Here is a 12,256-nt window from a genome sequence, read left to right as displayed (position 1 = left end):
GGACGACGCGGGTTCGAATCCTCACGCTACCACTCGGATTTTTCAGTCACCGCCGAGTGGCTTAAAACTACCCACATGCTGTCCTGAAGACCACCCATAAACCCGGACTCTAGAGGAAGCCGTCCAAGCGAATCAAGAACGAGTTCCGGGGGGCAGCATGAGCCAATGCAAGATGGCGCCACTATAAACACTCGCCTGCGCCAGAATGGGCTGGGCCGACCATCAGGCCCCACCTGGAAGAAGCCTTGGGCCGACCATCAGGCCCCACCGGGAAGATGCCTACCGGCGCAATAGGCAAAAACGTAAAAAAAAAAAAAAATAAATAAATAAATGGGTCTTCAATTAAATTGTTGCTTTGTATAATTTTCTTCAGTCAAACGATAATCAGTAACGAAGTCGCTAATATATCATTTATAAGGATGAAAGTATTTCGTGGGGGTAAAAGCTGACTGGGAAAGTAAATATTTCAAAGCGCGGAAAACACACTTGAAGGCGGAAAGTGCAAATAGTCACGGAAAAGAAAACATATTGTGCCAAGGGGTTAAGGAAACGTTTGCGATCGATCGAGATTAGGATTGACGCGGCTCGCGGCGCTCGTGGCAGGCGATGGTAGTCTGGCCGCAGTGCCGCACCCGCTAGAGTGGCCACCGCTGCTGGCGCTGGCGCATTCTGTGCATCATACTTCATACTTTATACTTTTCTTCATGCAGAGTCTCTTCTGGAAGGCGGAGACCAAACCAGGGACGTCACTAGCTCAGCCATGCAGCCTTGGGCGGCGCTACGGGCGTGGGCTGTAGTGAAGTGGGTGTGCTTACCGAACATCTTGCTGCTGGCCGCCGCCACCGCCTCTGTGGGTAGTGGTGGCAGCGGGCACGCCGCGCTGTGGAGGCACGTCTTGGTGGAGCCACCGTGGCTCAAGACAACCGTCACCCAGACGCCGCGGAACCTGAGCCTCATCCCCTGCGGCGCGGCGTGCATAAGGCAAGACTGGTGCCGTCTGTGGTGCCACGAGGCGCCCCGCGGGTGCCTGCTCACCTCTCTCACCGCCTCGGCTTCCTACGAGCCCGCACAGCCAGACGGCGCCCTCTCCTGCTACACCAGCCGCCCACCGGACCTCACCGTGGGCGCTAATATCACCTCCTCGCCTCACTTCCATCCAGATATTAAGCGGAGGGAGAACCTAGTTGATGGCATTTTCAGCAGCGACATGTACGATTGTGCAATTGTGAATACAGACAACGGGGTGACCCCTTGGTTCCTGCTGGACTTAGGAGCCACTGTTCCCGTGTCTGAGGTGGTGTTGGTGACTCAACCGAACGAGAAGGCCCCATATTTTTTCAAAGACGTTGAGGTGAGGGTCGGCGACGTGGAGATGTCAGGAGACTTTACCACATACCAGCTGCTGGGAACCTACCCCGGCCCCGCCCAGCCGGAGCAGACCGTCGTGCTGCGCCCCGCCGCGCCTATCACAGGTCGCTACGTCTCCATACAGCGAACCACGGTCCCTGCACTCCAGATCGCTCACCTCGAGATACGCTGAGTTTTGACCGCAAGAATAAGCGTTTCCCTTTAATGGCGTGAGGCACAGTTTGGTCAAACAGGACAGCGTCATGTGAAGGGTGTCCCGCCGCACATATCTGGTGCGGAGAATCCATCAACCCCAAAACACTCGGCTTAAACTATTGAAAGGACAGGTTTTGATGTGCTCAGGATCTTTCTGATGATAGATTTATCAAATTTATAGTATGAAGAAAGAATAAAATGTCAAAACAAACAAATAAAAAATCTAGATATTTCACCTTAGAATAGTTCCTATTGTGTTTTAAATAGCACCGCCAGCACTACGGCCACACACACACACACACACACACACACACACACACGGAGTGTTACAGTTACGGTGCGTGAACCACACCTTTGGCAAGCAAACGTCTATATATTTTTATTTGTCTTTTCTTGTGCCGTGTGTGCTACTAAGCCGGCAAGCTTTTCTTGGTTTAACAAAGGTATTGCTTATAGTATGTTCACGCCGCTCATTACGTTGTGCCCTGTTAGTTAATAAGTTGTTAAATCTTGTTCCCATGTCATTCCTCTTTGCTCTGTGTGTTCTAAAGTGACGCCGCGTCTGGAATTTATTTATAACTTTTTTTACTGCAAAGTACACCGACCAGGAGCAAGACAAAGTGTAAAAAAAAAAACACAGAACGCTAACACATGTAAAAATGTAAATGACAATAAAGTTATCTATTGTGGTGGCAGGCTTCTTGATTACCATTTATTGATAGAGTTAAAGTAAAAAGAAGAGATTTTTTTTTTTTTTTTACAACAAAGGAAGCAGCTCAGGGGCGACAAAAAGAAGGTGTCTTCAAAAAAAAAAGCCTGCTAATCGCTGCTTCTGTAAAAGATGAAGTAAAAAGTGACTAAAACAGAGGTCAGTTTCTGGTGGAGAGGTGTCTTGATACACTCCTCTTGAAAGAGGTCAGGTCATAGGCAGGAGGAAATACAGACGAAGGAAGGCTGTTCCGGAGTTTACCAGTGTAAGGGATGAAAGAGTGAAGATGCTGGTTAACTCTTGCATAAGGGATTTGGACAGTATAGGGATGAGCTAGAGCAGAAAGTCGAGTGCAGCGGGGCAGCGGGAGGGAGGGAGGCATGCAGTTAGCAAGTTCAGAAGAGCAGTCAGCATGAAAATATCGATAGAAGATAGAACGAGAAGCAACATGGCGGCGGAATTTGAGAGGTAGAAGTTGATCAGCATTAGGAAGAGTTGATGAGACGAAGAGCTTTTGAGTCTACTCTGTCCAAAAGATCTGCGTCAGTGGAGCCCCACACACACACACACACATGATACGCATATTCCATACGAGGGCGGACAAGGCCCTTGTATATGGATAGTATCTGGGAGGCGGAAAAGAACTGGCGGAGACGATACAGAACGCCCAACCTCGAGGAAACTGATTTAGTGAGAGAAGAGATGTGAAGTTTCCAGATGAGATTTAGAGTTAAGGATAGTCGAAGGATCGAGGGATAGGTGTTTGGGAGATTGCGTCGAGTGAATAGGTGGAGAAAGTAAGTTTTTTGATGCGCTGAAGGACACCAAGTTCTTTCTGGCCCAATTGGAAATGATAGCAAGGTCTGAGATTAAGCGTTCAGCGGCCTTCAGCCTGGAACAATATAGTTCCTGTTGGGTGGGTCTTCTATCAAAAGAAGTTGAGTAAACAACGAAAACAACAAAAAATACAACAACAACAACAAAAACAACAACAACAAACACAACAACAAACACAACAACAACGACAACAACAACAACAACAACAACAACAACAACAACAACAACAACAACAACAACAACAACAACAACAACAACAAAGAGCAACACAAACAGTTACAACAACAAAAACAAAAACAAACACAGCAACAACAACAATTACAACAACAACATCAACAACAACAACAACAACAACAGGACCATTAACAACAACAATACTGGTGTCTTTCATGCATCGTTTTCTCCGCGGGGTCGGTGAGCGCGGCCCTGCGTGCTTATCACTAATACACTGGAGCCATAAATGGAGATCTGCGCTCTGGCCACTCAGCGCGCGACGGGTTCAGGTATTCCAGCGCGCTCTGATCACCATAAATGTGTCCATTATCGACGTTCTTCATCAAACGAGTTGCCGTCACGCTAGACTAAATTACAGTACGATTTTAACTTTATAATTTGCGTCTTGTACAAAGAAGCACACAACAGCTGCAGGCAAGCTCACGAGCTCTGAGCTGCCTCCAAGCTAAAGGAAAAGAACAACAAAATAAATGTTGGTGCTTCAGTGTACTTTTCACTGACGTGGCCAATAAACACATAGCGCTTTACATATGTAGTGCATGGATGTGACGGCCGTGACAGTATTCCGTGCGCCTCACACAACCCTGAGCCCCGGCCCTCGCACTGTGCCAGCCAGCTTGGGTCCCGCCAGAATTGCCACCGCTATTGCTGGTTCTGGTGCTGCTGTGTCTGGTTTGTGGCCACACTCCTGCCGCGCCAAACCCCCAACCGCTAACCCACAATATGCCCACAAAATCAGGTCACCACCCTGGCCATACAGCCGTCGGCGGCAGTGCTGTGGGCGTGTGTGTCCGCTGCTGCCGCCGCTGGGGTGGTATTTTCCGGAGTGCTGAATTCTTTGCGACCGACCACTTACTTGTTGCAAAACTGAGGATACACATTATTTATCCCTGGAAGGACCCACATCTATTCAACCCACCACATTATTCTTCAGCGGAAAATGTTCCTTGTTAACACACACACACACACACACACACACACACACACACACACACACACACACACACACACACACACACACACACACACACACACACACAAGCACGGCACAAAAGGGCGTCCTATTAAAACTTCTCACCCCGACAAAGGACTTGAGACAATACTAACAAGGAGCAACCAGCTGACTCCTCCGCCACTCCATCCTCCCGGTAATCATTTCATCTTCCTTCCTCTGTTCTTCCACCTTTCTTCCACTTTTCTTCCACCTCTCCATTCCTCGCCTGATTCTCTCCTCCATCCAGCGTTGCCAGATTATCGTATTCACCCCATTGTATCTATCATTTTTAACCCTCAAACTCTCGTACCTCCACAAATAACGAAAGAATATTAAAATTAGCGTTAAAACTGTTATTTATTGATATTTGTTTGTTTATTTTTGCATTAGATATCAGTCAGAAACTACGAAAATGCAATACGGTGTGTACGATAATTTGACAACGCTGCCTCCATCCTTTCTTCTGCTTCTTCAACCCTTCATTCATTATCAATGCTTCTGCCTTCCACTTAGTACCTCATTCATCCATCCATTCGTCCTTCCACCCTTTATCCTTTATTCTATCGCACTCCCCTTTCTCTATTCTTTCACCCGCTCCCTCTTCGCTTCTCCCATCGCATCATCCTTAAGTAAATCCCTATTCATCTTGCAAGCCCCTCCCCATATCCTTTCATATTTTAATCTCTCCACCCGTTATTTAAAGGCCCCAAACTGTTCCTGTCATCCCATTCATCCCTATTCATCTTGCAAGCCCCTCCTCTCTCCATATCCTTTCATATTTTAATCTCCACCCGTTATTTAAAGGTCCCAAACTGTTCTTCTCATCCCATTCATCCCTATTCATTTTGCAAGCCCCTCCTCTCTTCATATCCTTTCATATTTTAATCTCTCCACCCGTTATTTAAAGGTCCCAAACTGTTCTTCTCATCCCATTCATCCCTATTCATTTTGCAAGCCCCTCCTCTCTCCATATCCTTTCATATTTTAATCTCTCCACCCGTTATTTAAAGGTCCCAAACTGTTCTTCTCATCCCATTCATCCCTATTCATTTTGCAAGCCCCTCCTCTCCCCATATCCTTTCATATCTTACTCTCTCCACATGTTATTTTAGGTCCCAAGACTCTGCTCCTGGCATCCCATTTTTTACGGGCTATATAACTCATACTTCAATTTCCGATCGCCATTCCAGTGTTATATTCCTCTTCTGTACCCACTATTTCAAACACTCCTGCCTTGTCTCAGTATTCTATCCTTTCCTTCCTCAATTTCCTGCTTCCCTCATCATATTCTACATTCCTACTCAGTCTCCCTTCTTTCTCCTTATTCCCTTGTCCTTTATCAAGCGTGTACTTCCTTGCCTTCATCAGTAAGAATATATTTTTTTCCTGACCCAATCTCTCTTCTTCTAATCATATTTTAATACCTATATCCCTTTATATATGTTAATCAGCTTGTCTAATCACTTTTTTCCTGACAATTTTCTTTTTTTTCCTGACCCAATCTTCTTCTATTCATATTTAAATACTTATATCCCTTTATGTATTTTAATCATCCTGTCTTATTACTTTTTTTTCCAGACAAATTTATTTTTTTCATAACCTATTCCTATCCTATTCTTTGCCTTTCCTCTTTTTCTGTCTCCTTTCTTTTATTCTCTTCCTGATCCCTTTCCTCATTTTATTTTATTTCCTTCTCCTTGACCTGCTTTCCTTAACTTTCCATTTCTTTTACAAGCATACCATCTCTCTATCTTTCCAATTATTCCTATTCCTATCCTATTCTTTGCCTTTCCTCTTTTTCCGTTTCCATTCTTTTATTCCTTGACCTGCTTCCCTTAACTTTCCATTTCTTTTACAAGCATACCATCTCTCTATCTTTCCAATTATTCCTATTCCTATCCTATTCTTTGCCTTTCCTCTTTTTCCGTCTCCTTTCCTTTATTCTCTTCCTAATCCCTTTCCTTATTTTTTTTTCTTTCCTTGACCTGCTTCCCTTAACTTTCCATTTCTTTTACAACCAGACCATCTCTCTATCTTTCCAATCACTCCCTTTCCCTCCCCCGTCCCTTTCCACTCCCTCTCCACTCCCTCGTCCGTTTAGTGTGTCAGCCTCCATCTTTTTCCCCGTCTGTCTTTCCTCACCATGACCAGGAGAGAAACGACAAGACGACTCTCTCTCTCTCTCTCTCTCTCTCTCTCTCTCTCTCTCTCTCTCTCTCTCTCTCTCTCTCTCTCTCTCTCTCTCTCTCTCTCTCTCTCTCTCTCTCTGTGTGTGTGTGTGTGTGTGAGAGAGAGAGAGAGAGAGAGAGAGAGAGAGAGAGAGAGAGAGGGAGAGAGAGGGTGAGCGTGCGCGTGCGTCAGAGAGAGAGAGAGAGAAAGAGAGAGAGAGAGAGAGAGAGAGAGAGAGAGAGAGAGATTTTGCCAATACGCCGTAATTCCTACACTTCATCTCTTCATTTTTCCTTTCCTCTCCCCTTTACCTCCATTCTTTCCTTTACCAAGTTTACCTATTCTCTTGCCAATTTTCTTCCTTTTAAACCGTTCTCCTGTAGTCCTTTTCTACTTCCTCTTTATCTGTATAGCAGTCTCATACTTCTATACATTTTCCCCTTTTCCAATATTAACTACATTTCTATTACAACCACATAACCCTCACATATTATTTTCACAGCAAAACCGTTACCTTCCTCACCTCCCCGGGTTGAAGGCGCCCTACCGTATCCCTTTTAGAAATAAGACCCCCTACCGAATTATTTGTGGCTCAACACCTGACATTTCACCTGATTTATATGTTTCCCTTGTAGGTAAGCCTCTCCTAGAAAAGTCTCGCCTGACCGAACTCTATCTACACCCAACCTAGCCGTTACTGTAGACCTCATTCATCATCATCACCACCATCATCATTATCATCATCATCATCATTATAATCATCATCATCACCACCATTATCATCATCATCACCACCATTATCATCACCACCATCATCATCATCATCATCACCTTCAGTCATTACTCTTCCACTGCAGGACAAAAGCCTTTACAAACGTTCTCCACCTCTCTGTTTGAGGCTAGTGCACTCCATCCTCCTCCGGCAAATGCTCTAATTTAAACTTTCCACTCAGTCTCCTTCCTGCACTGAGTTCTCTTACAGTTTCTCTTCTTTTCATTAGCATTTTGTTTTGGGTTATACTACGTTTGATATGACATGCCCGTATTCAATTTCCATGTATAATAGTTATAAAAATATCTTAAATTCTTTGTCTTTTCTCTGATCTGTGATGCCCGCTTCCAGTCTTTTCACTTTATACCCAGATTTTTTTTCTCTTCATTCCTCTTTGTGCACATTTCAGCTTTCTAGATATTTTGTGAGGCGCAAGGTTTAGGAAACGCTCGGAAACTTCAATTCACTTGGTCGTCTTTTCCATAACACATAATTATAACCTTTCTCATTTCTCCCTTACTAAGGTGCGGACACACTGCACGCGGTTTGCTGGGAGGGTAGAGGGTAGCGGGATGCCTAGCGGGTCAGAGGCAAGAACAAACACATGTTATCTAATAGGAGTGGCCATACAGGACGCGGGTAGCGGGTAAGCTTGGAGGGAACCCGCTACCCGCGTCCTGTATGGCTAACAGGGGTGGATCAAATACAATTGTATTTGTATTTGAATTGTATTTAAATACAATTTTAATGTATTTGTATTTGTATTTGTATTTTGACATCCAGAGAAAAAAATATTTTGTATTTGTATTTGTATTTTGGCACCCAGAAAAAAAGTATTTTGTATTTGTATTTTGGCACCCAGAAAAAAGTATTTTGTATTTGTATTTTGGCACCCAGAAAAAAGTATTTTGTATTTGTATTTTGGCACCCAGAAAAAAGTATTTTGTATTTGTATTTTGGCACCCAGAAAAAAGTATTTTGTATTTGTATTTTGGCACCCAGAAAAAAGTATTTTGTATTTGTATTTTGGCACCCAGAAAAAAGTATTTTGTATTTGTATTTTGGCACCCAGAAAAAAGTATTTTGTATTTGTATTTTGGCACCCAGAAAAAAAGTATTTTGTATTTGTATTTATATTTCGAGTCAAAACCATTTGAGGAAGATAAATACTGTCACATGAAGGAGTAGGAAAGGATTTAGGGAGTTACAGAGGGATGGGTGGCTCGGAAGAAGGATCCGCCCGCAAAAATGTGTGACGTCACGGAAATGGGAGGCATAGGGGATGAGATGTGAGTGAAGACGACGAGAGAGACAGTAAACCGATCTACTGCTTTAAGAACATAAGAACATAAGAACATAGGGAAAGAGGCCGGGTGGCCTACACAGGGTAGCTCCAGAATCCCCTCCACTACTCACGATGGGTGTAGCATATGCACTACAGTCACCTATCAAAAAGAGGTTGCATCCATTTCTTGAGAGGATTGATGTCATTGCCGCAGCTGTCATGGGCCCCAGGTTTAAGCTGGCATGGATGCCATGTAAGAAAATGCAATAGGAAAAGGTTTCCAAGATTGTGGACCTAATTATTTCCGAGTCAATTCGTCTTTTCGGCTGGCATGAGTGCAACACGACCTCGTCTTTTTGCCTACATGCCTCCAGCTGGGCAAATGATGGCAAGTGCATCAACAAATGACACTACAGTGGTGAAGGCAGAACTTGAAACGTACCTAGAAGAAGGTGTTTTGCCTTTTGTTGTCAATCCACTGAGGTACTGGCGTGATGCAAAAAGCTTCAAAAATTTGAAGCACTTTGCCAAAAATATTCTAGGGTGCTGTGCAACAACATGGACGCCCCGGGAAGCATGTCACATCCACGAACATAAAAAAAAGTCCCCGCAGAGAAATTAAACAGCTGTCGTGATGATAACAGAAAAAGAGCAAAGGGCGGGAGGCGAGGGGGATGAAAGGGATGGAGGGCGATGAAGGGGAGGGAGAATGGAAAGGAAAGGAGGCTGATGAAGAAGTTTGAAAGAAATATATGAATAGAGAACAAGGATGAAAGAAAGGGAGAAATAGAATGAAATAAAGAAGAGAAAAATAGAGGAACAGACGACTAAAGAGAAGTGGCAGCCCAATACAAATGTTAGGAAACTTTAGTGGGCCGTCCTCGTGAGTTAACATGCTCACTGGTGTTCTCGCTCAGCAGGTGTGTGAATGCAATGTACCTGAAAGACGTTAACTGGTGAACCAATTCTTACTATGTAAAATCAATCAATCAGTCAATCAGAGAAAGAAAATATAATTAAAAAGAAAAATTGGAAGTAAGAAAGAAAAGGGAAAAGGATGCTGCGCCGGAAGCCGCGGCGAGGATTCCTTATGATGCTTGTGCGCGTCCCCGAGGCCCATCGGTCCTTCATCCAAGAACCGATAAACGCGGTGACCGGCGCCTTCAACGCATTTATGATTAATTTTATAATCCAGTCTGGTAGTTTTAAGAAGCGAGTTCTTGCATCCGCCCTATTCGAATCGGCGGGGCGGTGGAGCGCCAGCGAGCCCAAGGTCTCCCAGGCGAGCATGGCAGGACTGGAGGGCTCCCGGCAGGGCGCCTCGGCGTCCATCGGGACCCCGACGGAGGTGCCGGAGATCTTCCGGCTACAAAGCCGGGCAGGTGGGGCTCGTTAGCCGTGGAAGGCAATCTGCCTAGGAGAGCAAACTCCGAACAACAAACCCGGGCAGGTGAGGTTCGTTAGCCGTGGTAGGCAATTCACCTAGGAGAGCAAACTCCGAACAACAAACCAGGGCAGGTGAGGTTCGTTAGCCGTGGTAGGCAATTCACCTAGGAGAGCAAACTCCGAACAATAAACCCGGGCAGGTTGGGCTCGTGAGCCGTCATAGGTAATACACCTAGGAGAGCAAACTCCGAACAATAAACCCGGGCAGGTGGAGGTCGTTAGCGAAAGCAGTTCATCTAGGAGAGCAAACTCCGATTACAAAACCGGACAGGTGGAGGTCGTTAGCGTGAGCAGTTCACCTAGGAGAGCAAACTCCGATTACAAAACCGGGCAGGTGGAGGTCGTTAGCGAAAGCAATTCATCTAGGAGAGCAAACTCCGATTACAAACCCGGGCAGGTGGAGGTCGTTAGCGAAAGCAGTTCACCTAGGAGAGCAAACTCCGATTACAAACCCGGGCAGGTGGAGGTCGTTAGCGAAAGCAGTTCACCTAGGAGAGCAAACTCCGATTACAAACCCGGGCAGGTGGAGGTCGTTAGCGAAAGCAGTTCACCTAGGAGAGCAAACTCCGATTACAAACCCGGGCAGGTGGAGGTCGTTAGCGAAAGCAGTTCACCTAGGAGAGCAAACTCCGATTACAAACCCGGGCAGGTGAGGTTCGTTAGCCGTGGTAGGCAATTCACCTAGGAGAGCAAACTCCGAACAATAAACCCGGGCAGGTGGAGCTCGTCAGCCGTGGTAGGCAGTCTGCCTAGGAGAGCAAACTCCGAACAATAAACCCGGGCAGGTGGATCTCGTCAGCCGTGGTAGGCAGTCTGCCTAGGAGAGCAAACTCCGAACAATAAACCCGGGCAGGTGGAGCTCGTCAGCCGTGGTAGGCAGTCTGCCTAGGAGAGCAAACTCCGAACAATAAACCGGGGCTTGTGGTGCTCGTTAGATGTCGTAGACAATCCACGTGATGGGAACACCAAAGAAATGGAAAATAAAAAGGAACACCAGAAAAAGGAAAATTCAGTAACAAAACATCAAGAAAAGAAAATAAAAAACACAGATCATCCACCTTCAGGCCCTAACATCACCAAAATTATGGATGAGTCTTTTCTGGGGAGAAAGAGGCTCATTCAGACCAAAGAACATCAAAAAGGGATGATATAGAAAGGAACACCAAAAAAATGGGAAAAAGAGAAAAAAACATCGCAAAAGAAAAGTAACAACAATAACAGAACAACGTCAAGAAAAGTAACATACAAAGAAACATCATCCACCATTCGGCCCCAAACTAACATCACCAAAATTATGGATGGGTCTTTTCTGGGGAGAAAGAGGCTCATCCAGACCAGAGAACATCAAAAAGGGATGATATAGAAAAGAACACCAAAAAATAGGGGAAAAAAGAGCAAAAAAACATCGCAAAAGAAAAGTAACAGCAATAACAGAACATCAAGAAAAGTAACATACAAAGAAACATCATCCACCATTCGGCCCCAAACTAACATCACCAAAATTATGGGTGGGTCACTTCTGGGAGGAAAGCGGCTCACCCAGACCAACGAAGAACATCAACAAGAGGATGATATGAAATAAAAGAACATTAAAATACACGAAGAAAAGAAATAAGAAGAAAAAGAACAGAAAAAAACATTGGAAAACAAAAACAAGAAGAAAAACACATCAAGAGAAGAAAAATATAAGAAACATCATCCACCTTTCGGCCCCTAACTAACATCACCAAAATTATGGGTGGGTCTCTTCTGGGAGGAAAGCGGCTCACCCAGACCAATGAACATCAACAAGAGGATGATATGAAATAAAAGAACATCAAAAAAGAAAAACAACAGCAAGAAAACAAAGAAAAGGATAAAGAAAAGAAAAGGAAAAAGAAACAAAAAGAAAAAAACACCAAAATAAAATAAAACAAAAACAAAAAAATAATCCAAATAAATAAATAAACAAAAAAATACAGAATACAGTAAAATTAGCGAACTAACTAACTAATTCAAACTGTCTATCTATTAAACTACCTAGCTAACTACCTATCTAACTAAGGGTACTATACAAGGGTACTATTGGACTACCTATTAACTAACTCTCAAATCATCTAACGATCGAACATGTATTTGTCTGACTCTTTATCTATTTACCTGCATGGCTATCTATCATTATGTTTATCTATCCATCTTTTTTTTTCTTTTTGCAGTTAAGGAAGCAGTTCAAGGGCAAAAGTAGATAAATAAATAAAAAAATCCGCA

General features: G+C 44.3%; 1 protein-coding gene and 1 long non-coding RNA gene across 4 annotated transcripts; both read left to right on the top strand.

Moving 5' to 3' along the window:
• Positions 1-415: 415 nt before the first annotated feature.
• Positions 416-1,846, top strand: LOC126980948 (uncharacterized). Its single transcript, XM_050831404.1, has one exon. It carries the CDS (start codon positions 761-763, stop codon positions 1,538-1,540), a length of 780 nt encoding a protein of 259 aa, XP_050687361.1. The 5' UTR covers positions 416-760; the 3' UTR covers positions 1,541-1,846.
• A 7,838-nt stretch (positions 1,847-9,684) lies between these two features.
• Positions 9,685-12,024, top strand: LOC126981053 (uncharacterized). 3 transcript variants are annotated; one of them, XR_007733726.1, is made up of 3 exons: positions 9,685-10,223; positions 10,350-10,794; positions 10,863-12,024. It is a non-coding gene; the product is annotated as an uncharacterized LOC126981053 (long non-coding RNA). The 3 variants fall into 3 exon arrangements; XR_007733725.1 differs by having other exon boundaries at positions 9,693-10,223; positions 10,413-10,794; XR_007733724.1 differs by having other exon boundaries at positions 10,076-10,223; positions 10,287-10,794.
• The last annotated feature ends 232 nt before the right edge of the window (positions 12,025-12,256 follow it).

The sequence above is a fragment of the Eriocheir sinensis genome, chromosome 46 (genome assembly GCF_024679095.1).
Source record: "Eriocheir sinensis breed Jianghai 21 chromosome 46, ASM2467909v1, whole genome shotgun sequence".
Lineage (NCBI taxonomy): Eukaryota > Metazoa > Arthropoda > Malacostraca > Decapoda > Varunidae > Eriocheir > Eriocheir sinensis.
Note: the sequence above shows the minus strand (reverse complement) of the source record. Positions and strands in the feature narration are given on the sequence as shown.

Excerpts from the sequence above, each read along its gene's own strand:
- LOC126980948 (XM_050831404.1), top strand. The coding sequence starts at position 761 with ATGCAGCCTTGGGCGGCGCTACGGGCGTGGGCTGTAGTGAAGTGGGTG.